We start from the raw sequence: 27542 nt of genomic DNA on the forward strand, positions 1-27542 counted from the left end.
GAGTTTGGCCGAGGTTTTTTAAATCATAATTTCCTATAATATTTATACACATACAGGTACCCATAAATGACTTTATTAATACAAAAACTTGCAGGTTTCCCCATACAAGTATTTATTATCTACATAATCAGGAATTGGATGATTAAAATAAAATGCTTTTATTCAAAATCAAGGCATAAAATCTATAAATTTAATATTTTTCCAAAGGGTTTTTTTGGGGGGGGCGTACATAAAAGTGTGCTCATTTCTGCAGCACTTCTACTACCAATTGAAACAATATTGAGAAGATTAGCCTGGCCTCTGCATTAAAATTGATATGCAAATTAATGAAGTGTTCCACTTTTTTGTGAAGGATACAAGAGGAAATCTAGGTGATATAAAAACAATATGTTAATAATTTTTCAAAATAGAAGTAAATAAAAGCTTACCAGCACTTTTGCTATAAACAGAACTTATTGTTTTGTTGCTACAAAAAAACTGAAGAGATCAGAAAAAATGTTTTGGTCTTGACCACCTGTAATTTAAATATATTTTCAGGATTAGGAAAATTTGAGGTGTTGGTGCCAAGGGTGGTCTTTGTTTTATGTTCAAATTACTCAAATTAATTTTTAGTTTTTTAGAATTTCCATTCTAATTATTTTCCTCCCTAAAAATAGGTGAATTTTTACTTTTGAATGTTGGGGATCTAAAGACAGAACTTTTGAATACCAAAAGTGAAAGTGAGGGTGCTCTAGCGTGGTATAGTCTTAACTCTTGAGGTTGGAAAATTATATCTATTGATGGCTATTTGCTTTTCAATTTCCCAACTGTGAGAACTAGAGGTGTCATTCACTTGAAGAGAGCAGATGTTAAAGGCCCTTGCCCCCCACCACCTAATCCCAAACACTCTTGAAGAAGAGAAACATTCTGTTACCCAAATAGGCATCTTTTTGATTGTGAGAAAAAGGGGTAAAAGGCTATAAATCTGCCTTCTCATTCTGAAGGGCAACAATGGATTGATTTATGGAGAAAAGCAACTGTTGGGCTCATATAAGATTGAGTGCGTGAAAATGCAGGTTTATTTAGGACCTTGCAAGCATGACTTTTTAAAAACAAATTATTATTCTTAATGGAAATCTAAGTATTTATTATAGGGAAGACTTTTTTTAATAGCACATCTTGTGGGATTAAAATTGAGGGCAGGTCACATTGTCATCCTCTGATTTTTAAAAGCATGTTAGGTTTTAGACATTTTGCTCTTTAAGTTCTTGTTCATTTCTTCAGGGCATGTGTATGGGAGACCCCCCCCCCCCGCCCCCTTCCTTAAAAAAAATTTTATATAGTCAGAATGGAGATAGATGATAAATCTAGAAAGCTAATATTTTCAGGAGACATTTCCTACAGAATAGCTCATTTAAACCAGGCTCCTTATTTAATGCATGGTTTTCAATGGTCCCTGATTAAAATGGGCACTGTAAAAAGAAGGGAAACCCACCCAAACAGCAACCAGTGAAGAGAATTTTCACTTTGGAAAGACCAGCATCTTTCATTTGCTTTTAAATCAAGTTTGATTTGAATCCATTATTTGGTGCTCCAATTCTGTTAAAAGGAATAGCTTGGATATTAAACTCTTGATTGCAAGCATGAGGAGCAAAATCCAAGTCCTAGCCAATTTTGAACAGTATTCACTATAACAGAGCCAATTCCATTTTCCAAATCGAATATTGGGATAGTAAAGACAATCTTTTTGTAGTTCTTAGTAAAAATACACTTTGAATTCTTAAAATCATGACTGTAATAATTTGGACAATTATTTTAGAGCTTTTTCTAATTCAGTTCGGCATCTATATGTATATCTTTTCTTATCCATGTTCATATCTACATCTATTGCTTACAGATCATCTCAGGATTTGAAATGATTATGATGTAATGCTTGATAGGAAGAGAACAAATCTGTCATTGCTAATTATGACGAGAGGACAATACATGGACCACTTATGTGTATGATAAGATTTTTAGATTATTTTAATTATGAAAGTTATGGCTTGTGAAGAAATGATTTATTGCCATTGACATAAAAGTTTAGCACAGATTACAGGAAACAAGCATTTATTAAGCAATGTGTACTGTGTACTGTGTACCTGGCTCTGTATTAGGGATACCAGTAAAAGCAAAAAGATATTCCCTGCCCTCAAGGTACTTAGATTCTAATAAGGGCAGATACACCAAAGGAAGCTAACAATATTGGTTGGGTTAGGGGAAAAGCTTTGGACTCTAGAAGTAAGGATCAGAACCAAGAGAGGAAAGAAGACCTACTGCCGCCACCCCCCTCCACCCCCCCCCACCCCCCAAAATTGATTGGAGAATAGAAAGCTGCAGAAATGTTAACATTAACCTTCTTGACAGGCTGTTCTGTCTCGGCAAGTAATCTTTTCAGCAGATGTTGCTCACAAATTATTTTGATTTCCCAAATCCAATTTCATTATCTATAAATGAGAAACATAATTGTAGGTAATTTATTTTTTAGTTATCAATTTTAGAACGTTTTGAAAACTCCACTGCATTCCTTTTCTATGTTAGGAATACAAATCATCTGGAGTTATTTCAGGCTCTGCATTGTATACCAATGGGTAATTTCACCAGTTACTGAATAGTAGTCATCCTGACAACAGAACGCATTACTTCTGATAACTGGAGTGTTGTTTGGATGTGAGGGGAACAGCTCTTGTGACAGTTCATTCCTGGGGTGATAGAATCAAGGAACATATGGATTTTTTTCAGTTCTATTCTAGGAGGTGTTATGGTTATAAATTCTCTGCTAGGAACCCCTGCTTCACATCTCCTCCTCCCTTCCCACCATTTTAAAAAACATAATCAAAAGGGAAAAAGTGTAAAGAAAAAATTAATCTATGAATGATAGAATCTGAAAGTCTAGAAGGTATTAGGATCATAGAGTTAGACCTAGAATGGACCTGAGAGGTCATCTAGCTCAATGCCTTAATTTTATACATGAGGGAACTGAGGTCCAAAGAAACTTAAGTTAATGGCTTAAGTCATACCGCTATCAAGTAGCAGAGTTGGAATTTGACTTGCAAGGTCTGATTCTTAATTCCACATTGTCCATAGCACTGTCATCATGGTTGGGAGGGCCACTTCCCTACGGAATCACCATTATTCAAAGGAAACAGCTACAAACTATTAATAACCATATGAAAGATTAGGCCAAATTACTACTATTAAGAGCCATATAATTAAAAAAAAAAACTTTGAGGTTCCATCTCATATCCATCAAATTCACAAAAATGACAAAAGACTGGGACTAGTCTAGGTTGGAGGGACACATGGATGTTGATAGAGCTGTGAATTGGTCCAGCCATTCTGTAAGGCAATTTAGAATTATGCCCAGAGGCTAGGCTTATACCCCAAAGTATAAATACTTGTCACTTTTCCTGGCAATACACAAGGAGGTCTGAGAACCAAAGCAGAAACCCATTGATTGGGGAACAGCCAAAGAAATCATCATGTGGGGATATAATGTAGTATTACTGTGTCATAAGAAATGATAACTATGAAGGCAGAGAGGCTTGTGAAGACTTATATGAACTGATTCAACTTGAAATTTTGAATTTTTGAATATTGAAATTTTCCCCCATTAGTTCATAAGCTTCTTAAAGGCAGAGACTGCCTTTGTCTCCCCGTGTTTAGCATAATGCCTGGTGCTAGCAGTAGCTGCTTAATAAATGGTTTTTGATTGATTGAAATAAACATAATTAGGAAAATCTTACATATGACTACCAATGTTTAATACATATAAATAAGCATAAAATAATTTTGAATGCTATGTAATTACAGTGTAATGACCCAAGTCAAGTACTTTGTATCTCTTAGCCTGCTCTTGCCATTACCTTGAATCAGTTAAACTTACCTAAATTATTATTTTGTAGTTTTTTAACTTAATTAGGACCCTGTCCTTTTATTGAATAATATCTATTTTCATATTCACTCTTTTAGTTACTTAACCTCTGTCTGCCTCAGTTTCCTCATCTGTAAAATGGGAATAATAATAATAACAACACCTGCTTCTCAAAGTTATTGTGAGGATCAAATGACATAATAATTGTAGAGCTTAACACAGTTTCTGGCACATTGTAAGCACTATATAAATGTTAGGTATTATTATTCTAGGATATCTTATTTTGTAGTTATTTTGAGTGGATTATCTTATTTTAGTTTCTTCATTTTTGGTTAGTATTATATACAATGCTAATGATACTCATGGATTTATTTTATACACTACTGCTTTATATTGTCATACAGTAATTTTTCTCTGGCTTCTCTCTGTCTCTCTCTGTCTTTGTTTCTATGTCTCTGTCTCTCTCTCTCTCTCTCTCTCTCCTCCTTTCTCTCTCTCTGTCTCTCTCTCTCTCTGTGTCTCCATCTCTCTATCTCTCTGTCTCTCTCTCTGTCTCTCTCTCTCTCTCCTTTTCTCTCTCCCCCCACCCCCCATATTTGGATAACAGGACCATACTTGCCACAAACAGAGATCAGTAGAGTGGCTTTTATCTATTTTTCTTTTAAGAAATATTTTTTGTAACATAGGCATTAATCCATTTTTAAAAGTTTGATAGGATTCCCTTGTAAATTCTTCTGGTAATTCACATTGCTTCCTTCCACCTTCTTACCCTACTCCCGAGAAATAAAGTTGTTTAAGATATCTTTCCTTTTTTGTTCATTTGGTTATTTTATTATTTGTAGATACTCATTAGTTTTCTTTTGAAGTCCATTTGGTTGGCATATAATTGTATAATTTGAGAGTTTTATGTGTTTAATTTTCTTAATTTGGTAATTAGATTTTCTTCTCATTCCTGATCAGATTTACTAAGATTTAAAACTTTTGTTAATATTTTAATTTGAAAAACAGCATTTGGTCTGGTTTGTGAGTTTTACGTCTTTATTTTTGAGTTCTCTAATTTTCAGAATTCCTTCATTTCTACTTCTTTAGGGGCTACTAATTTGTTTGATTTCTCATCTTTCAAATTACATGATAATTTCTTTGGTCCCCTCTTTTTCTATTTTATTAATATAATAAGTTTTCAGGTAGCACATTTTCCCATAAGCTTTGTTATGTTGTTTCATTTTTACAATTATGTATGTTGCATAATTTGAATATTTTATATATAACATATATTATGTTTTATATTTATATTATTTATATTTTATTATTTCATTAAAAAATTTAAATAGATTTAAATTTAATTTTAATTAATCTATTATTAATATATTATATTTTTAATTTGTATATATTTATGTAAATTATATAACTTAATATGACCTTTTTCATTTCTCTGATTTGTTTTTATTCAGAATATTGTTACTTAGGCTCCATTTAGCTTTTCATTTTTTGTTAATCTTTACTCCATTCATTACTACTTTTATTGTATATTGTCCATATGATTATTTTATGAACTCATGATCAGTTTTACAAAAGTAAGTAACTTGGTATCCTGATAAATATGTAAATACTTTAGCATTCCCATGCCAAAATTGCGATAGGTCAGTCAAATCTAATTTATGTTACAATTCATTCATCTCTGCATTTTATGTCATCTTTTTTTTAAAATTGGATTTCCAATTCTGGGAGAAAAAAATTTAAATCTCTCCTTGGTTTTTGTTATCTATTTCTCTTTGAGTAGGAAATTTAATCCATCCGCATTTAAGGTTAAGTTCATGTTTTCTTCCATTAACTATATAAATATATCACAGAAAGAGTTTGAAGGCACTTTTAATTATAACCCAAACCTCATTAATCATCTTTGGTGGTTCTGTTCTTTTGCATATTCTAAATTAAGGGAAAAAAAGTAATGAAACCATGGAATGATGTAATTACTCATGGATAGACTATGTTACACTGACTAATAAAATGTTCCCCTGACTAATGTATCTCAAATCTTCAATCATGATAAAAACTGAAGAGAAAATAAATTCAGACATGCTGAAAATTAGGGTATCTTATTCCTTGAATCATTCCCATCCCAGAACTAGACCAATTTGCTGCCCTTTCTGGATATTCTGTAAAGAAAGAAAAATTAAGAGATTTAAGTATTAAATGCTTATCCATTTTCTTTATGGGAGTTAGGCTTCCTTTTTTCCCAATGAAATAATAATAGCAGTTCATATTTATGTAGCTCTTTTCAGGTATCAGAGTGGTTTCTTCCTAACTTTACTATTGTTATGAGGTTATGAATATTATTAGGAGATAGACAGGAGACATGAAATTTCATAGGTGTAGAGAACTCCCAGGTAAGCAAACTCCTTGGAGGAGTTACAGGTCAACACTATCTCTGCTTGTCTAGAGCAGCAGTTCTCAAGCTTTTTGGTCTTAGTACTCTTTTATACACTTTAAAACTGACCTCTTTATGCTCTTAAAAACTGAGGACCCCAAAGAGTTTTTGTTACTATCTACATTTGCTATATTATTGATCAAAACTGATAACATTTTAAAATATTTAATGAACAGTAATAAATTCATTACATATTAGCATAAGTAATATTTTTATGTAAAATAGCTATATTTTCCAAAATAAAAAATTAGTGAGATGAGTTAGTTTTACATATTTTTGCAAATCTCTTTAATGTGTAGCTTAATAGGAGATAGATAGTTGGACTCTCATCTTCTTCTAAATTCAGTTTGTTGCAAATGTGAAGGATATCTGGCCTCACACAGATGTGTAGTGGGAAAAGGAAGTAATATTTTATTAGGCAAATAATATCTTGGTATTATTATGAAAATGGTTTTGACCCCATGGACTCCCCGAAAGGTTACTATGAATCCCCAGTGTCCTCAGACCACACTTTGAGGATCACTGGTCCAGAGCACTAAGAGGTGAAGTGATTAGGCCAGGTTTATATAACTAGCATGTGTCAGAAGTGGGACTTTTAGGCTTCAAGGTCAGCTTACTACACTGCCTTACTGTGAATATTTTCATCTCTATTTTGTAAGCAAAGGTTTGCTTTGCATACAGTAGACATTTAATAATTGCTTGTTGATTTGAAATGAATTAAATGGGGAAGTTGATGCTTGGAGAGGGTAACTTGCCTAACAGATAATCTTGTTATGGCAGCACCAAGACTGTTTTTTTCTAAGTGTGTTTGGAGACTGCAAAGGAGAAAATAATCTGTGTCTTATTTCAAGTTTTAATAAGCTATTTATAATTCATTGTTTCTATTTCACACATCAAATCTGTTACTGAATTTTTGTAAGGCAAATCATGTCTTGAATGCCCTAAAAAAGCTTTCTGTTCAAAGAAAGTTTACAGTGAATACTTTCCTAAAGGAAAGAACACTTCTATAGAGAAAACAACCAGTCCTTTTAATATAAGTATGAATTTAGAACTCATTAGTTTTGCTTAAAGTACATTTGTATATCATTTGAACTGTGGAATCTAGAAATTTTCCAGTTAGATAATGGCAGAAATGCAATTTACACATTTAGTCCTGCCTCAGTTACTATTGGTCATTATTCAATGTGGGCTTGGATTAAGCTAATATTGTAAAAGCCTCAGCATATCATTATTTAAGATTTGTTTAATAAATGTTTATTGATGATGGTGATAATAATAATCCTGATCTGTCAAGGTACACTTTAATAGACTATTGCTGGAAGTCACCAGTTCAGTTGGATTGTGGCCTGAAGCTAAAATTTTTGTGATTCCATAACTATAGTCCTTCTTAATACTTGTAGCAGACTACTGCTAGAAGTTACCAGTTCAAGTCAGACTGGCTAAATGTTTGTGATTCTATAACTACAGTGCTGCCCAAAACTCTCTGCACCCAAGTCTAACCGGTTGCAGAGGTGGCATCTGACTTAGTGTGTAGAATAGGTATAGTAGGAGGTAAGATGTAGGGGACATAGATGCTCACCAAACTCTCTAGCTTGGGAGAAAGGGGATAAAGGACAATCTAAGTTTGTGGTTTATGAGTATAATGATTTCAGAAGCTCTTTCAGGTTCATAATTTACCATTTCGTGGCGGCTTGTTTCTTTCCTGCAGTACCAAGGCGAGAGGTTAAGTGACTTGCCTCAGGTTACATAACCGTTATGTCACAGGCAGAACTTCAACACATGTCACAGGCAGAACTTCTGGCCTCAGAGTCAACTCTATCAACTACACCCATACTAGGATGTGACTATTCTTGATAAGTCTTTGCTGAGTTCATCCCAGCATGTCTTTTCCCCCTGACTCCCAGTTCAATATAATCATGACCTTCATTAACTTGCTTTCTCTTCCAAAAAAAATTGATGTTTTAAAAGTGCTTTCTCTACCCTGAGAGGTAGGCAGTACCAATATTACGAACTTTATATGTGAGGAAATCAAGGTGCTAAGAGGTCAAATGATTTGCTTGTTGTCAAAGCTAAGGTTGATTTGAACCTATTAAGTTATGCTGACAGCTAGGTGGTGCAGTGGATAGAGTACCCAGCATGGAGTCAGGAAGAATTAAGTTCACATATGGCAGCAGACACTACCTGTGTGACCCTGGGCAAGTCAGTTCTGCCTCAGTTTCCTTATTTGTAAAATGAGCTTGAGAGGGAAATGGCACACCACTTCAGTTTCTTTGTCAAGAAAACCCCAGATAGGGTCACAAAGAGTCCCAAAATGACTGAACAACAACAAATTAGGTTATACCTTCCTGTCTTTTTTTGTTTTGTTTTGTCAGGGCAATTGGGGTTAAGTGACTTGTCCAAGGTCACACAGCTAGTACATGTGTCAAGTGTCTGAGCTCGGATTTGAATTCAGGTCCTCCTGTCTCCAGGGCCGGTGCTATACTCACTGTGCCACCTAGCTGCCCCCATCTGCCTTCCTGTCTTTTTGTTATATAGCATTGGCTTTTTAGTCATAGGACCTGGTTTTGAATTTTGAGCCTGCCATATTATTGAGCCACTTTCTGAGCCTCAGTTTCTTTATCTATAAAAAGGAGGAGGGTGAACTAGATAATCTCTCTTCCAGCTCTAAGTTTCTTATTAACCCAAGTCTCTTGATTTCTGGCATTCCTTTCCACTGCCTTTTCATCATTACCTCTCCTTGCCTCATTTTCCAAACTTTACAAGATGGGAATTGGGCTTTGCCATCAATCATACTGAGCTACAGTCCTATCCATGAGTTGTTTTTGTTTTTAACACCATGATTAGTGCATAATGTAATTATATTAATCTATCAATGAAGGAAAAAAGGTGTATCAATAAAAGTTTTTTTTGGCGCAGAAGAATGATGGGAGCAGAAGCAGAACAATTTATATTATGAAATCAATATTATAAAAAGGAACAATTTTTAGGACTTTTATAAACTAATCAGGAATGAAATAAGCAGAACCAGGACAATTTATCCAATAATAGCGTAAAAACAAACAACCTTGAAGCAGTAAGCCATTACCACTTCAGTCATTATTCATGATTGCAATTGGCTGGATCATGAGGCATTCTATCATTTACAAAAAAGTGATATGTTTAGCATGTATAATATTATGGACAGCTATTTGGGGAATTTATTTGGTTTGACTATGCGTATTATTAATTAGTTTCCTGTAGTTTTTTCACCAATGAAATTGGGAGGGAAATAAAATAAATAATTTCTGTTATTTTTTTAAATAGAGATTTTGGGGTACTACAGATTTAAAATGGATGAACTTTCAGATCCTTTGGATCACATAATTATTAGCTTTGTTTGACCCAACCTTAAGACTGCCTCTTAATTGAGTTCTTGTGTACTGACATGGGTACTTGAAAGACATATGGATATATAGCATATAAGGAATCAGAGTGGTATCAAAAAGGCTCCTTCTGTTACTGTCAATGTTACTCTTAGCTTTGCAGCTGGACTAAATTGGAATGGACACAATTGGAAAGATGTCCTTCCCAAAAACTCAAATGAAGCCTATTGGTTTGGTAGCATGAGGAATAAAATCTCTCTCCTGCCAACAGAAGCCTAGGATTTGGCTGCATGAGCTTTGGTTTCCAGGTCTATCAATTTTTCATGCAAGAAAGTGACAACTTGGAAAACAAAAGAACAAAATGGGTTTCCAGGATTGAGGATCTGCAGCCAGTTCTTACTAACATTACTCAGTTCAGTAATATACAGTGTGGCTACACTATGTTGTAAGCATATCATTTTTTTTGCACAAGAATAAAGACATTACAATCGTCTATATTTAGAAACAGATTCCTCTTTTCTGGAAGACAATAGAGATGTGTGGGTTTGTGTAGTGTAGATCAGGGCTGGCCAACCTTAGGTGTTCATTGCAACAATAGACAATATATTTTGGTTTGCCATTTTACTGAGAGCTTTGTGGTACCTCAGCTTCATTTACTAAAGCATTTATGTAAATTTCTATGCTTGTAGGCAGGTGGCACTTTGGACAGCCCTGGTGTAGATCATGATTTTTTTTAAATTAAAGGAAAACCCCCCTTCTACTTGTTAGAACTTGTGTGTTTTTTTGGTTCCATTCCTGCAAAGATTCTGGCACATTTTTTCCTATCTAGCCTAAGGATGGATCAAGAACTGGGAAAAAAACAAACAAAAACACTTGTTTCAGCTGCATTAAAATTGTTCCTCAAGCTATCTGGTGGGGGGACAGCAGGGGTAGAGGGGCAACATAGATTTCTATGGGATGTGGCTTTATTTCTGAAGGGTAGGAGAAGACTAATAAATGTTGACTGCCACGTGAAGCAATCATCGTCTATGCTACAAGTGATCATTTTTGTCAGACATTTTTAGTGATCATCGCAGCTTAGTGGGAAATGGATGTGTCTTGCACAGTAGTAGATCATCTGTTCACAAACTATTAATATATATTTGTTGAATAAATGGCAGAATTAAAGAACTGGAAGGACTTTGGGAGGCTAAGTAGTTTGAATTAAGAACAAATATACTGCAACAGTTATAAGAATTGATGGGAAAGAACTTGCATAATCATATTTGGGTAGCAATAAATTCTTTTTAATGAGATTTTAAAAATTGTTATCTGTGCAAGTTTAGGGGGATCTTGGTACTTTTACTGCATCAGACCATTTATTTATCCCTATCTCCACAAATATTTTCTGATTCTATTCCTAACCAAGAGACTCCGAAAGTGTCTCATAAAGCTTCCAGCAAAGACCATACAAAGAAAACATAATCTGCTTCCCTTTGTGTAGTCAGTTAATATATATTTGCTGTATGCATTGTACAATGTTCTGTGCATAGCAAGTGGGGTGAGGTGGGGAGGAGGGAAAAGGTACAAAGCCATACCAGACATGATTCAAACTGTTAAAGTGTTTATGTTCTAATTAGGAAGAAAACAATCATATAAGGCAGTACCTGTAAAGTTCAAAATTAGTGTTACATATGAGAAATATTAACACAAGTTCAAAAGAGGAAGAGATGTTAGCTGTGATGATCAGGGAAGCTTTCAAGAAATGGAATCTCCTTCTTCTTACATACATTCTCCATGCCCCACAAAATTCCCTAAGACTTTCGGTTATAGAACAGATACGTTAGAATTTTGTAGAGCATGCCTGTAATCCCCATTGCTGGTGGATGGCTTGAACTCTAGAATTCTGAGCTGCAATAAAGTTAAAGCTGACAGGTTGTCCATAATAAGTCTAACAACAACATCGTGAGCTCCTGGGAAGGAATAGGACCACCAGGCTGCTTGACGAGGAACAAATCAGCCCAAGTTGGAAATGGAACAGGTCAAAGCCTCAGTTCTGGCTAGCATTTTGATCTGTGTGATTAGCAATTCCATCTTCTACAGAAAGCCTTTTCCAACCCTCCTTAATTCCTTCCCCTGGTTAATTATTTCCTATTTATCCTGTATATTAGCTTGCTTTATATATACTTGTTTGCATGTTGTCTCCCCAAATAGATTGTAAGCTCCTTGAGGGCAGAGGTTGTCCTTTGTCTCTTTTTGTATCCCCAACATTTAATATAGTGCCTAGCACATAGTAGGAACTTGATAAATGTTTATTGGTTGATGTGCTACTCACTCTAAGAGAAGCAAAGGATTTGTGGTGACCCTGTCCATGCTGCCCATCTGGCCCCATTGTGACCAAAGTTATACATTTGTAAGTCAAGATTACAGGCACTGTCTTTGGATTTTGGAACTGAGTGAAACCAACTGGCTCACATTGTGATCCTACCTGTGGCTTTGCCCTCATCACCACCATGTTTTAACCCATTGAGTGGAACTAACCACTGTAAATTGATAGGGTAATAAAGGTGATCTTCAGCAAGAGATCTTACCAAGGATGAACAAGAGGAACAAACCTAAAACCAGGTTTTTCTGTTGTTAAATATGGACAAGCAAGTCTGTTCATACATAAGCCCATGTCCTTGTTTTTCTATATCTCATTAAAATAAGGTCTACTAAAAAACCAGGAGCACAGAGTGGTGTGTGCCAGTTGTTTAGCCTGGCAGACAAAGATGATAAGAAATTGTGTTACTTAAGTGTTTATGTCACTTAAACTTACACGTTTGTTGACTTGTTTCCTCTTTCTATCTTTTTTTTAAGTCTGAACAACCTAGTCCAGCCAGTTCAAGTTCAAGCTCGAGCTCCAGCTTCACACCATCACAGTCCAGACAACAAGGTACCCAAACCAACTATGAATTTTTAAATCTAAAGACAAGCAAAAAGGGAATGCTGTTAACTATTTGATTTTATGGTTTTCTTCTAGTATCATTTCATAAGAGTGAATGATAATTTGGCTTCCATTAAATTTTCTTTTATTCCTTTGTGGTTTATATGAATTTAATTCTAATGTCTAAGATGTAGTTATTATATAGTTGAATTTTTGGATTCATACACTGTAAACTCTTATTTTAAAAAAGAATAAGAAGATTCCAGTGAGGCTGACCCCAAATAAAATATTATACAAAAGACTAAATTTGTAGTAGGAGCATAAACTTTGGCTCTTAGAGAAATGTATTTAAGCTTTTATAGACACTGGCCAGATACCTGCAGATATCTCTAATTTATTCTGTAAGGAATATGAATTTAATTCTAATTAGTTATTTTTCCTTTATCATTATATATCAAGTTTTAGTGTAAATGGACTCAGATTCAAGAAACTTAATGTAGGGTATTGAATAAACAGGTGCATTTCTGTAGTCTATGTGGAAAAAAAAAACCATACCATATCAGATTGATGTATCAAAGAGTGATTTGCTTTAAAATATCTTATGTCCATCTTTCGATCACAGTTAACATTACTGATGAGTTTCTGTGTTTTGAAAGATAATAAATTGTTGGTAATCCTCCTGGGGTCGGGTTAGGGGGTAAAGGAGAGGAAGGGAAGAGTAAACTAGAAAGTTAATAGGAGATCATTTTAGCTATTCAAAGCTCCTATTCCAAAGAGCCCAGGACACAAGCAAAGTGATTTGTGTTTTGTATCTCTGATTGCAAAGTGATCAAACTTTTGTAATTGAGCTAATAAAATCCTCAGTTTAAATTAGGCCTTACGATTCATCTAATCCAGAATCAAAGGGCCTTCTACACATTTGTATTCATCCAACTTTTAACTTATTCCCCATATTTATTGACTCTGAGTGGAAGATAAGCTAGTATCCTACTGATTTTCTTTTTGTCTTTTCAGATATGATCTGCCCTAGAGTCAAGTTACTTTTCTTTGCTTGTTATATAGCTAGATTCTTTCTTGAATTTTCTCAATAATGACATGCTCATCTTTGTAAATGCACTCTGGCCTTTTATCAGATTACTTGAAAAGTGGAAAACCATATTTATGAAATTGTTGCAGAAAGAGTTATTTCACTTGTTCAGATGAATATGAAGACTGAGCTCACCATTTGCAGCATGGAATTTAAAATACCTTAAAAATCTGAAGTTTACTAAAGTTCATGCTTGACCTGAAATTGGCCTTGAAATAAAGGGAAACAGTTAAAGAGGTGAACCTAAAGAGATCAAAAAGGGCCACACAAAGGCTGCATTGCCTAGAACAAGTTACAACCAGAGTGATTTATTAGACTCTGCTTTTGAATGGGTGGATTAACCTAAGAGAATAACCGCAGCTTACTAATAGGTCTCTGCAGATCTTTTTAGGTGTAAATTGGGTTCAGGAAGGAAAAAGAAAAAGAGACAGCACTGAATTCCTTTAATATAGACTTCTCAAATAAACATACACTTAGTCAAATGTATGTGGTGCAAACAGTAATTAATTGGCGTGGTCCCTTTCCAGAGGTACTATCAATATTACTCAAACTTGGTGATGCTTTTTAATAGTAGTTCTGCTCTGTTTACAGTGAGCTTCTATTAAGCTCGCCTCTGACCACTTCTGCCTAATAATGCAGTGAATCCTAAGTTGTCTCTGTTTTGCCCCTATGGTTTATTGTCATTACATAGGTCCATTAAGGTCTATAATGAAAGATCTGCATTCTGATGACAATGAAGATGAATCAGAGGAGGCAGATGAGAATGACAATGACTCCGAAATGGAGAGACCTATAAATACCCGAGGAGGCAGTCGGAGTCGCAGGTGAGCATCTTTTCTTGGCAGGGAGGAGGAACTGGGTGATAGTTTTCAAGAGGACCTACCAACAGCAAAATTATTGAAATGCAAATCTTATTTCAAAGAAAGCTGAGCAATGATGCTTAATGTAACCATTAAATTGGCACATGAATATCCCATGTTACGCATGTGATATATCTACAGGAAACCATTTACCTTAATCTTCATTAAATGGGAAAACCCACACGTGGGATGTCTCAGTGATTGACATTATAGCCCTGAAGAAAATTCAGGGTTTTTTCCTGTAGAATGTATTGCCTTTTATTCCTTAGGATATTCTCTATGCCCCAAGGATATTGGGGATATTTGATATTGGAAATACAATAATCAATTTAAATGTGTCGTGCAGCAGATCTAGTCTGTGGGCATACACAGACATGTATGTGTTCCTAGAACTTTCTTCCTTAGTGCATTAACACTGAAATTCCTAAGCATATTTGATATCATAAGATGTCATTCCGCCTGCAAGATGGTAATCTGTATCATATATTTTAAGAGCCAACTTGAAACTACCCTGAAGAATTTTATTTATCATGAATGTGCCAACTTGTCTTCTTTCTCCTCCTGTTTTAAATACATTAACATTTATATTGTACTCTTAGGTTTTTAAAGTTCTTTACCTATATTACCTCATGTAGATACTATTTCATTTTACAGATGAGGAAACTGAGGCTGAACTTAGGGTCACATAGGCAGTAAATGTCTGAGGCATAATTCTGGTCTTTCTCATTCCAAAATCAGCGCTGCTAGCTTCCTCATAAATTACATTTCTAGTATTTATGGATGTTTCCTGTTTCTGGTGGCCCCATAATTCCTGAAAGAATGCTATATTGAACATAACGTTTGCAGCTTGTTAAAAGGGAAAAGTTGACATGACCTCCTAAACTGTCAACACCTCGGTGTTACTTTGGGAGAGCTGAAAGTGAGATATATACACAGTGAACCCAGTCAAGTGCTGCTTCTCAGCTAGTCCGACATATTCTCATGCACACACTTGTTCTGTGCGATCTCCTAAATAGGAAAAAAAATAAGTTGAGGGGTAAGTAATCAATAAGCTATTTTTGTATGGCCTTCCCATCCCCCCACCAACATTTCCATCCATAATCTACTAATCTGTGGAGGAAAAAGTAAGAAACAGCAAATATTGATATGTTTAAGAACCTACAAAAACATCTAGTAGTGAATTGTGCTACTCACTACTTTCTTGACCTTGAATCAGCTACTTCCCCCCACTTTCCCTCTCTGGCTCCCAGTTTCCTCATGTGTTAAATGAGGGGATTAGACGCTATGATTTTAAGGCTCCTTCCATGCCTAAATTCCATGATCCTCTGAAGCTGATTTTTAAAAAAACCTACTGGAATTTTAATTGTTCTCAACTTGTTGGAAGACATTGCTATACTTCCCAAGGCAGTTTTTCTACCATGACCTGATACTATCATCTATATGGAGAATTTATGCATGTTTTCCTATGGATGGTATGTGAATGCTCCAGATTTGAGAAAGAGTGTTTATATATAGCACTGCTATTTACATGCTAAGGAAGCAACAATCTGCAAATAGAAGATTGAGCGATTTTCCTAAAATGGCATGCAGTTGATTCCAATAGTATCACTGTTAATTCTCCTCCATTCAGGGTCTGAATTGCCCAGTTCCCTTTCACTGTTTCTGCTATTTCTCATTTGACCATTTGGCCTTTGGGCCTTTGTAGGTTTACATTATCATCTTTACAAGAGGGAGGGAGGGGAGGGAGAACAAAAGGCAATTGAAGTAGAAATGGGTCTCCTCTCATATAAGCCAAAATGAAAAGCTTATGGGAAAAGTCCTGTCATTGAAAGTATATGGGAAATCATCCTATTCTGTTCTTGTTTTGGATTGATTTTCAAAACTGCATTTCATTTCTTAGGTCCTTATATCTTGCCTGTGTTGCTAATGCTTCTCTCTGTGTGTCTCCATCTTTTCTTCCTTTTGTCTTTTCAGAGTTAGCTTAAGTGATGGCAGTGACAGTGAAAGTAGTTCTGCCTCTTCTCCTCTACGGCATGAACCCCCACCGCCTTTATTAAAAACCAACAGCAACCAGGTAAGTGGTGGGCTTTGCAATTCAAAAAACTGGTAGCCTGTACTGAGACATCCAGAATCAAACTTTTTGGTCATCTTAGGTTCCTGCTGCTTTCAGAAGGATCCCTAGTATCTAGTGATACACAATCAATCAGTAAACATTTGGTAAGTACATACTATATGCCAGGTACTGTGCTAAACCCTGGGTATACAAAAAGGGGCAAAAGACAATCTCTGCCCTCAAGGAGCTTGCAGTCGAATCGGGGAGACAACAGGCAAGCAAATACACAGAAAGCAAGCTATATAAAGGATAAATAGGTGGCAGTTAACAAAAAGAAGATACTTGGAACTTAGAGGGTTTGAAGAAAGCTTCCGATAGAAGATGGGATTTTAGTTGGAACTTAAAGGAAACCACAAGTATCATGCTATAGCTAAAGAACCTGTATGAATTGTCACTCTAATGCTCTTTTATCCCATGGTAGGGTGATAGGTATAACTTATAGTACTTTTTCTATAATGTGCTGCGGTGAACAGTTGTGACCTAGAGAAAAGCGGGTGCTTATTTTTCCACTGATTTTCTGAACTGTAGTTCTAATCTTTTTTGATATATTTTGCATCTTTTTTGTCATTCATTCAAGAAACATTTATCAAGTTCCTACTATATGTCCTACTGTATGTTCCTACTACTTCCTTAGGGTCTGGGAAGATACAAAATCAGATGACATATAGAGTCCCTGCCCCCATGGAGCTTATAGTCTTAGCAGTGGAGAAGACAAAAATTCAGAATAACAACAGTACAAAATACTAGCTGAGTGGTCAGTTGTTTCTTTTTTTTAGCATCAGTTTTTTTTCTTCTTTTTAAAATCTTTTTTCACCATTCACTTGAGTTCCAAAATTTTTTTCTCTCTCTTTCCCTTCCCAAGACGGCATGCAATCTGATATAGGCTATACATCTTCAATCATATTAAACATATTTCCACATTAGTCATGTTGTGAAAGAAGAATCAGAACAAAAGGGAAAAATCACAAGAAAAAAAACCCAGAAAAAAAAGAAAGAAAATAGTCTGCTTCAATCTGCACTCAGACTCCATAGTTCTTTTTCTGGATGTGGATAGCTTTTCCATCATGAGTCTTTTAGGACTGTCTTAGATCACTGTATTGCTGAGAAGAGCTAAGTCTATCAAAGTTGGTCATCCCACAGTGTTGCTGTAACTGTGCACAATGTTCTCCTGGTTCTTCTCACTTATTGAGTGGTCAGTTGTAAAGCAAATTGCTCAATGGGGTATGAGGTGGGCAAGTCTGCTCTCTGATTAAACCATTGTCTTATAAAATCTAATAAAAATGGTTTATCATTGTTTTTTTATTTCTTAATATAAGATCTGTCCCATCTTGTGTCTTTCTCTCCACCCATAACCACCAGCCTATTTCAGCCCCCAAATGTCTTTCATTTGAACTCTTATAAAATCTTCTCTAGTTCTTACCCTTCAGTTGCTACCCTCAAGTCTTTGCACAGCATTCTTTATACAACTGCCAGAATAACCTTCCTAAAGCCCAAATTTAATGATAAGAACCAGCATGTCATGGATGGGGAGGAAGAGGAGGAAGAGCACTAAACTCGGTACCAGAAGACCTATGTTCAAATTTGATCTGTTACTTGCAGCCTTTGTGACCTTGGGAGTCAGTCACTCAAGTACCTTTCTAGCTCTAAAATACTGTGATTCTTGCATATTCTCTCGCTCTAAAAAAATCTTAATGGCTTTCTCTCCTCTTTTGGATAAAATAGAATTTTTTTTTAGCCTAGCCTTTCAAATGTAAAGCCCTTTATAATCTGGTTTCTAGCTACCTGTCCAGTCTCAACCTGTTGATTTTTCCCAGTAGAATGTAAATTAATTTAAGGCTGTGGACTGTGTCATTTTCATCTTTGAATACCTCAGGTTTTAAGGCACTCGTAAGTGTGTGTTGAGTTGAATAAACATATAAATCAAATATCCGTTTTTTCATTTGTTCATTCAGAATCTACTAGTTTAGAATTTGTAAGAAATTGACCACAAACTGACTACCTATGCTGAAGGGGATTGTTAACTAAGGAGGGCAGACTGTATTGGAGAGATATTTAAAGTAATGTTTTTTGACTGTGCAGTCAATTTTTCCAGCCCGGAAAATCATTTTCCTATCAGTGTTTCATCTAAAACTTATAAAATAATTTTTAAAAAACCTACTACTTTTCCCCTTCCTTCTCCCTGTGTCTTATTCCTCTTGGCAGCTTTTGGCTGTCTTCCTGGCTTCTCATCCCTGCCCTCCTAGAGTCTGTGGACAGTAGACAGTGTGCTGTAGAGAATTTAGTTTTTTTCCTCATCTGTAGCATAATTTCTTTGGGAAAAATAATCTTTTAAACTATTTTAGAAGGGAAAATTTTCAGAGACTTCTAACTGCTTGAATTTCTTTTCATATAACTAATTATATGAAATTATATATATTATAATTATATTATTATATACTAATATTCTAGTTGCTGTATAAATTATTGTTTTCCATAAATCTCATTATTTCTGTTTGGCAATACTGGGTTAGCAAATTATAGTTACTATAATTACTTCAAACTAAAAACAACCCCCAAAACCTTTTCTTTAAAAAAAAAGTCAGTGATTTAGATTTTTCTCTAATTCAGATTGACCTTCCCTTTGATTTTTGCTGTGTTTGGAAAGTATTGTGATGGGCTTACCTTTTACTTTCATTACTTCAAATGACACTGTCCAATGTATAGAACACCTGCCACCATCTTGATTCTGCTCTGGCTACAACCAAATAGCCAACATTTGTCAAATATCTTATGTGTGCAGAATACTTTGTTAGTTTACAGACTAATTAAGGAGGCTAATATCCTTTCATTGCACATCATATCTATGAACTTATAGGATAGAATCCAATTTATTTATACTCCATCAGACATCAACCAATCCAAACATCTTTCTGTCTGTAGTACCTACTGTACTCCCAGTAATATACATATATAAATACACGTACACAAATACATTCATGCATATAAGAGCCATTGTATTTCCTCCATTCAGGAGACTATTTCTTTTCCTAAGTCTTCTCTAAAAGTTCTACCTTACACACTGGTGGGCTGCTACTTTTTAAAAATACTTTTAATACCTTGATGGTGCCATTGTACTACCTAGCTGTCCTTCATTCTTATGTGACCCACTTTGTTTTCCAGATATGTGTCCATAATATCTTTTATTTGATTTTTGGATTACTTCTAATGTTAAATTTCAGTGAGAATTCTGAATTTAGGCATATCTGAAATTGTGATTTTCCATGATTTGTGGCCATGTAACATCATTGGTAGAATACTGGAATTAAAGAGATTAACTTTGTGGTAGGAAATATTTTGAATGTACTTTAACATTTCCCAAACACAATCTAGCCCAATTTCTTCTTCATCCTCTTCACTTTGGGGCCCAGCTTATTGTACACCTGTAGCATTTGTCTAAAGTATACATATTGATGGACTCTTTCCACTGCCTGCCCCTCCCAGGGCTATGTCAGAGTCTGGGCAATTTTTATTTTTCATCCATTTTGTTTTTCTATTGTGGATGTTAAGACTGATCTCTCTTTTTAACATAATTCCAAAATAGAAAGCATCGGTCAACTCATTTTAAGACTTTTTCATTCACAGTTTCTTCCAGTGGGTTATTTGTGGAATCTAGAAGGCTTAACAGATTGCATACAAAGGATATAATTCTGGTAGTTTTCTCATACATCATTCTTCTTCTTGGCAAAGAAAGATGTTGTCTCCCGTAAGTAACAAAATAAAATTTCTCTGAGTAAATAAAATATCTCTGGTCCCATGACAAATAACAGATGTAAATCTGCCATATGGCACTGCGTATGTGAACCTCCAGTAGGCAGTGTTACATACCATAGGAGTGCTTTGAGCTTTACATCTCTATCTTGAAGGCAGAAAGGCAGTATGCTAAAAGATTGCTCTATGATTAATTCTTTCTGAAAATTTCCGCTGCATTTTTTTTGAAGACATACTTTATATCTTTAGTCTGACATTTAAGGCTTTAAACAATCTGTCTATAACCAATCTTTTAAGCCTTATCTTGTCTGTAACATTCATCTTGATGCTGGAAATTCATTCTTTCCACATCTCTCCCTTATTTCAAGACCCAGCTCCAGCTCTTCTTTCTCCCTGATATTTTCCTTCCTTAACACTCCATAAAATGTTAAACTAGAATTTACCTTTATTGATTTTTCTCAAAACGCTTTGTCTGGATCTCTCTCTCTCTCTCTCTTTTTTTTTTTGCCAGTAACATAATCTACTGTGTCTTTATTATTTGGGTGTATGCCTTTCCCTCCTATTAAATTGTAATCCCTTTTGGAGAAAGAGTTACTGTTATTTAATCTTTGTATCTCTAGCACCCTTAATGAATGTCTGTTGACCTGAATTGAATTATTTCTTTGTTCTTTGGATACAAGTAGCTGAGTTTGGATGTTTCTCTTCTATCATGATTCTTCATTTGAATGCCATGAAGAATTAAAAGAGATAGGTACATAATGCAAAAATCAAATCTCTAGTCATTGTCACCACTACCTTTAATGGATGCATCATCATGTTATCCAGTTTGAACAAGGTTGTCTTGAAGAAAGTACTTTGTAAACTGTCAAGGAGGAGATAAGTGTGATCTATTTTATTGTCATCATTGTAACTTATAAGCTGCCACTAAATTAAATGTTATTATGAGTGTTATATTCCATGGATGATCCACATTAATGAGCAGGATGGAGAAGAAAAGGATCTAAGTAATACAAAATAATAAATTTTATCTAAATAAGCATTAAATAAGCATTTATTGCTATCACAAATAAATAATATTGATATTAAACAAGATTTAATTAATGCTTATTGAAAGTCACATTTTACCTTGAAATGTATTTTTGCATTTATATTTGAACATAAGATGTGGTGTATAGTTCTCTGGGAATTCCCATTAAACAAAATAAAATGAAGACTTAACCCAGGAGACTTTGAAAGCTATTTAGTTTTCTCTTCCTGGCCTTGTTAGTAAATCCCTTCACCCTTTGCTAGCAATAGATAGTTTTTCTCTTGTGTTATCCAAAACATCAGGCTAACTGGATTTGCCTTTTCTCAACCCTTTCTTATGGGATGGGAGGTAGTTGATTTGTGTCTCAAAGGTTTTTTCCTGTTATAGAAAAGGAGTAAATGATGAAAAGTTTTTCAAAAAAGCATTTTTATAGTCAAAAATATTAACTGAGATTTGCCATGATATCACAACTTGTAAATAATCAGTAATTGACTTCGTTCTATAAATGAGAGTTCATCAGAAAAGATTAATTATACAAGTCCTGTATGTTGCCTCACATTTTCAGAGAATGTCCCAAATAACATTATTTCCAAACTTCCTTGAACATGCATTTCTCTGATGTCAATAGGCAAACTTTCTCCATTGAGTATTATGGAATTTGAAAAAAACAGGAGAGTCATCATTCCAACCAAAGTTCAACTGTCATTACTTGAACCTCCTTTATGTGTGAACAGAAAAGAAAATGTTAAAATACCCTTTAGTGAAAGAGTTCAGGGGATTCACTGCACCAGGGTTAATATTCAGAATATAATAAATCACTCTACAGGCTGGTAGATTGCAAAGGCCAGCTGAGTGAAATCAGAGCTCCTATCCAGTTAAACTGGTTTGAAACCAAAACAGAGGAGAAGGTGGGGTACACTTGTATTCTGGAACCATTTCCCTAAAGATAAGAACAGATACTAAATAAAGCAATTGTCTCCAGGATGATATAGCTCTGTCATTCTGTGAGGTTTTCAACAAAGCTGTTTACTTTGCAGCAGTAAGAGATCAAAGGGAAAAGATTAACTGAGCCTTTTTCTGGGCAGCTACTCTGTAACTTGAGGCTGGTCATCAACACCAGAAGGACCTTCTTGTTCTCTGCCTTTGCAACTTCTAAAGAAGGGACTTGGATCAAGACTATATCTTGATTTTTCATCTCCAGGCACAATACAAACTTTCTTAGGCTGTGGCACTTAGGAAATGTGGGTGGCATGGGAGACTTCAGTGCTTTTGGGGGGTTCTACCAACTGTAATCCTGAATGGAAGGTCAAGTGATTTAACATTAGGTGGCAGTTTTCTACCTCTCTGGGTATTGGTAGGGACTACAATGACTGTGTACTATGAAAAGAAGTTAAATCTCAAAGGGAAAAGTAAGCCAAGTAAAATTACTCTGCTGCCATAGGAGGAACAATTGTTTTCTCTTGCCCCAAAGCTCTGAGGGACTTTGTGTTTTGTCCACCCAGAATGTTCAATTTCTGCCTCCCAATAGCTTCTGAATTAGGGAGGAGTGCCATCTACTGACCTAGACCTGTGTACATCCTGTTTTCCCTGGAGGTTTCATTTGCAACAACCACAATGAAAAAGACTTCCCTCCGAATGGAGGTGGGGAGTGTTTCCTCAGTCTGGATAATATAACTTTGGTTATTTGCAGCAACAGGTGACCTTAGCATGGCACCAAAGTTCCGTATTTATAGTTAACTTAGCCAAATTGCTCATTGAATTATTTTTAAAAAATAGAATTGGGGGATATTTCCAATAAACTTTGCTGTTTTACTTAAAGTCAAGCTTATTTTCCTTTCAGGCTTCCTGGGTCTAAAGAAAATAAATACTTGCAAATATGCATTGTCCTTTTCCCAAAATATCTCAGCAATAATCCCAACAAATAAGACATTTATCAATGAAAAATTAGATCTTCAAAGCTTTTCCGTATCCCAGAATATGGAAGACCTGACCAAAAGAATAGTGTATGAGTCAAATGATGAAATGGTCTCACAGCCAATTAAATGAAGGTATTAGAGAAAAACAACAGGGATATGGTTTTAATTTGAAAACATTTCTTTTATGAGTCTCTCATTTTCTTCATTACTTCATTACATCTATGATGTCATCAATATAGGTAATGATGTTTCTACCCATGCAGAAAAGTCCTCTAATGAAGGGTCACACTGGCAGAGCATGCAAAAGAGGAAATTGTGAAATCCCAAATTCTGTATTCCTACCCACATCTTAATAGAGCCATAAGAAGGATTTCTATGCATTGAGGTGATACTTTTTAGAGGATTTAGAAAATGAAGGAGACAAAAATCTGGTCCTATGAAATTTTCATCTCATCATTTCATGTGACCCTGAATGGAAGGTTGAGTGATCTAACATTAGGCAGATGTAACATAAGAAAAAGAATCTAGGAAGTCTAACAAAATATCAAATCAGTTTCTCTGTCATCATTTTTAATTTAACAATTCTGGTGGAAATCATTTATGATCTGAAAATAAATAATAGGCCTCAATGAGAAGAAAGGAAACAGAGTCATGTGCGGGAATTATTTAAGTTTGCCTTTTGGAGATATGTTTGAGTTAAACATATTGAACTTTCTTGAGGGAAAATGCTCTTTGAACGATGCTATGATCTTCCTTCCCTTTACAGAGGTAGGGAGACTAATGGTGTGGAACATTGCATATACTCTCAGATGTCTTGATAGACGTTGGTTGGTTTTGCTGAAGTGCTGTTTTCTTTTATTCTTTGCTGTAAGAGGTGGTGTACTTGGATAGGAGAGGATAGAAAGATATATTCTGAAATAAATATCACATAAGAAGAAAAGATTTCAACAAAATAGGATTTTAAAAAAATGAAAAGTGGTATGATTCTTATGCGTCGTTCCATGACATGTGTGTATGCCCTTGTTTACTTGAATGTTGTTAACCAAGAAGCTTTAGAATACTTGTTTAATAGCGGTCTTTCTTTGATCTCTAGATTCTAGAAGTGAAAAGCCCAATAAAGCAAAGCAAATCTGATAAGCAAATAAAGAATGGGGATTGTGATAAGGTAGGTTTTTAGTTTCTGGCTATGAGTTAAGTCATGTAGAGTTAATATATTTTTCCATTCATTTATGTTCTCCTGTGTTGCCTTCCACTCTCATTCTTTCTATCCGATGAAATGCCCAAATGCAGTTATAACGTATTTTACTTCCTGGCCTGAGTGCTGTCCCAGTATTGTGTTTTTCTTTAAAAATCTTTTTATCTTCCTATATTTAGTTTGGGCTCACACTATCATTTGGTGCAAGGCCAATACTACAAGACATTTCCAAAGAAATTTAATTGAGAGGTAAAATATTGATTTGGTAGGGAGGGAACTGAGAAGCAAGTTAAAGCAACATCTTGAGTTGCAGTGTGGTGCCCTCTGCGAGTGGGCCATATGTACTAGAAGTCTGACTCTGATTTAATTATCCTAGACTGGAAGAGGCTTACTATACAGTAGGGTAGCGACATTCCTTCCAACAACCCTAAGGCTCACTTAACAAGTCTTTCCTCTGGTTTTATTAGCAGCATACTAAGGGGCTTCCTGTGGAGCCTTGTGCTCCGTAATGGTCTCTGAAACTGACCAGAACGAAAACAGTAAAATGGATAAAGAAGAGAGATGTCCTTCTGCCCTCTGGGGGAATTTTTGATGACTAAAATAAACATTTAGTATTTAGTTACATTTTATGAAAAAAAAATTAGTGTTTTTTATTTGCTGAGAATTGGTTTATTACTGTGCAATACTATATATGGGCAGGTTAGTAGTTTGTCACAAGCTAGTGTACTACTTATCTGTCTGACATTATACTGCTTTTCTTTGTGATTCACAAAAAAAAGAAAGGATAAAGGAACAATTTTGTGATGCCATTCGAGACCTCACAGGTCTCCCATTTGGTGTTCCTGATTGCACACTCTTTGGTGATCATTTGAATACCATGAAAAACCGAAAATACAAGAAACTGCCAGTGTGAATTCCATTCATTTAAAGATATTCATTGGGCAAAATGTAATATTCATGGGGCAGCATTTTTCACTTTGAGATTATAGGAGCTTCCCTTGTGTAGCAATGTCTTTAAAGTTAAGCCACTGCTGTTGCTGCCTTTGTGCCTTAAAGGGAATATGTCTAACGGATATGTTATTACCTGTGTGTGTATAACTGGCCACAGAGATCTGTACAAAAATACCTCTGTCCTTTATTTAGGTGAGGATTGTTCTTTCATCTGTGCTTCATGACTTAAAACTAATCAGACCAATTTTGAAAGCCAAAACAGCTGGGAGCTAGGAGGTAGAATGTGGTATATCCTTCTACTTCTTAAAGTTTTTGATTTTTCTTAAGGTGGGGTTGTCTTTCTTTTTCAGGCATATCTAGATGAACTAGTAGAACTCCACAGAAGGTTAATGACATTGCGGGAACGACATGTACTTCAACAGGTGAGTACTGCTATGGCCTCTTCCATGTGTCACATAGCCAATATGTCTTCCTAGCACACAGTAGACTTTTAATGTCACCTAAAGAAGTATTTGATTTACATTACCACCCGGCTGCTCTTTGGTTCTGAATCAATCGAATGATTTTTTTTTCCCTTTTTTGCCGTAATAGTAGGCCAGTGAAAAATGGGGACCCATTGAAAGTGAAGTTAGCATTGCCGTTGTAATTTACTGATCACAATCAGTGGGTTCCTTAACTGAGGTGAGGGAAGGGGATAATAGGAATGTGAAACCCTTAAGGCAGAACTTTTGATTTCATGAAAAGGCAACAATAAGAATTTCAGTCATGTGTTGTAAACATTTAGGATCCGATTAGGGGGCCAATGACCAGTACCATGCTATGAAAAATAAACATTTTTGTTATTTCTTTTATCTTCTGCAACCTTAAATCTATCATCATGTATCCAGCTGTGGAACTCTTAAAGAACATGATTACTTCTATTAGGATCATGTTGTGTTTTTAAAAAATAAAAGAGGACATTCTTACATTTTTGTGTGGTTGCATATATGGGCCTTGTGTATGTATTTCCGGTGGTTAGAGAGAAAATAATTCCCTTTTATACCCAAACAGAAAATAATATATTCTCAATCTTAGGTGGATTCATATGCTGCCATATTGTTTTTATATCTTTATTTTCATTACCTCCAAATGAATTTCAGGGGATATTTAATTCACCTTTTTTAAAAAAAATTAAGTCTGATATTGTGCTTAGATTTTTGTTTAAATCTCCAAATAGATTAAAGTTTTTCAACCAGCCAAGTTATCTCTTTGGTCTGACTGATATTCTTTCTAACCCTTCTAAGGTTTTCTGAACAAGAGAGCAGATCTAGAATTCTTAATTTGGAGGCGGGGGGAAGGAGGGTTTTGTTTAAAATAGGTTTGCATACAGGAAGCAGCATGTGTATATAGGACCACAGAACCAGAGCTAGAAATGAACTGAGGGCCTATCTTTTCCCAACCCTTCATTTACAAATGAGGAAACTCAACGAGCTCCATTAACTTGCCCAAATGTTAGAGATAAGATTTGAACCCAGGTACCCTTTCTATGTCATTGCTCTTTCTAGTATACCATACTGCCTCGTATTATTTATTGTGGCTGTGCTAGTAGTATTTTACTATGCTTCTTCACTTGTAGAACTCAAATTCGTTTTGTTTGTTATTCAGTAAATCTTCATGGTTTAGTTTTTTGTTAATTCATTAGTGTTCATTTTCCCCATCCAACTCCCATCTCCCCTCCTCGCCCCCTACCCCAAACTAATTCTGAATGACTGCAATTCCCTTTTCCAAAAAGGAAATATTTAAATTGACCCCAACCAATGGAGGAGACCACGTCCTATTGAATCTGTTAATTCTTTCAAGCATAGAATCCGATTTTAAAAGGAGAGGGAGAGATTTGGGCTGGGCTGGACAGAGAGGTCGGTTAACATAATTCCAAAGGGGCAGTTGCTCCATAACCCAGATTTGAGGGATCCCAAAGCTCCATTTCACACAATAAATTGCATTGTATATAATCAACCTTCAAAGACTATGTTTGCCCCAGGGCCCTTGCTTTTTGTTAATCTGCCCCAGATTGGAAGGA

The 27542-nt window shown here is 35.4% G+C and overlaps 1 protein-coding gene and 1 non-coding gene across 5 annotated transcripts in view; both read left to right on the forward strand.

Annotated features, from left to right (window-relative positions):
- MLLT3 (MLLT3 super elongation complex subunit) overlaps positions 1-27542 on the forward strand; it is a 297894-nt gene that overhangs the window by 262551 nt on the left and 7801 nt on the right. For all 4 annotated transcript variants that reach the window (XM_036738103.1, XM_036738120.1, XM_036738112.1 and 1 more), the window contains 5 exons: positions 12521-12596; positions 14366-14498; positions 16509-16608; positions 24431-24502; positions 25834-25905. In XM_036738103.1, the coding sequence (XP_036593998.1) occupies positions 12521-12596; positions 14366-14498; positions 16509-16608; positions 24431-24502; positions 25834-25905 (453 nt within the window). The remainder of the gene's footprint in view (positions 1-12520; positions 12597-14365; positions 14499-16508; positions 16609-24430; positions 24503-25833; positions 25906-27542) is intronic.
- Positions 238-346, forward strand: LOC118835043. Its single transcript, XR_005009406.1, has one exon. It is a non-coding gene; the product is annotated as a U6 spliceosomal RNA (small nuclear RNA).

This window comes from Trichosurus vulpecula, chromosome 1, assembly GCF_011100635.1.
Source record: "Trichosurus vulpecula isolate mTriVul1 chromosome 1, mTriVul1.pri, whole genome shotgun sequence".
NCBI lineage: Eukaryota > Metazoa > Chordata > Mammalia > Diprotodontia > Phalangeridae > Trichosurus > Trichosurus vulpecula.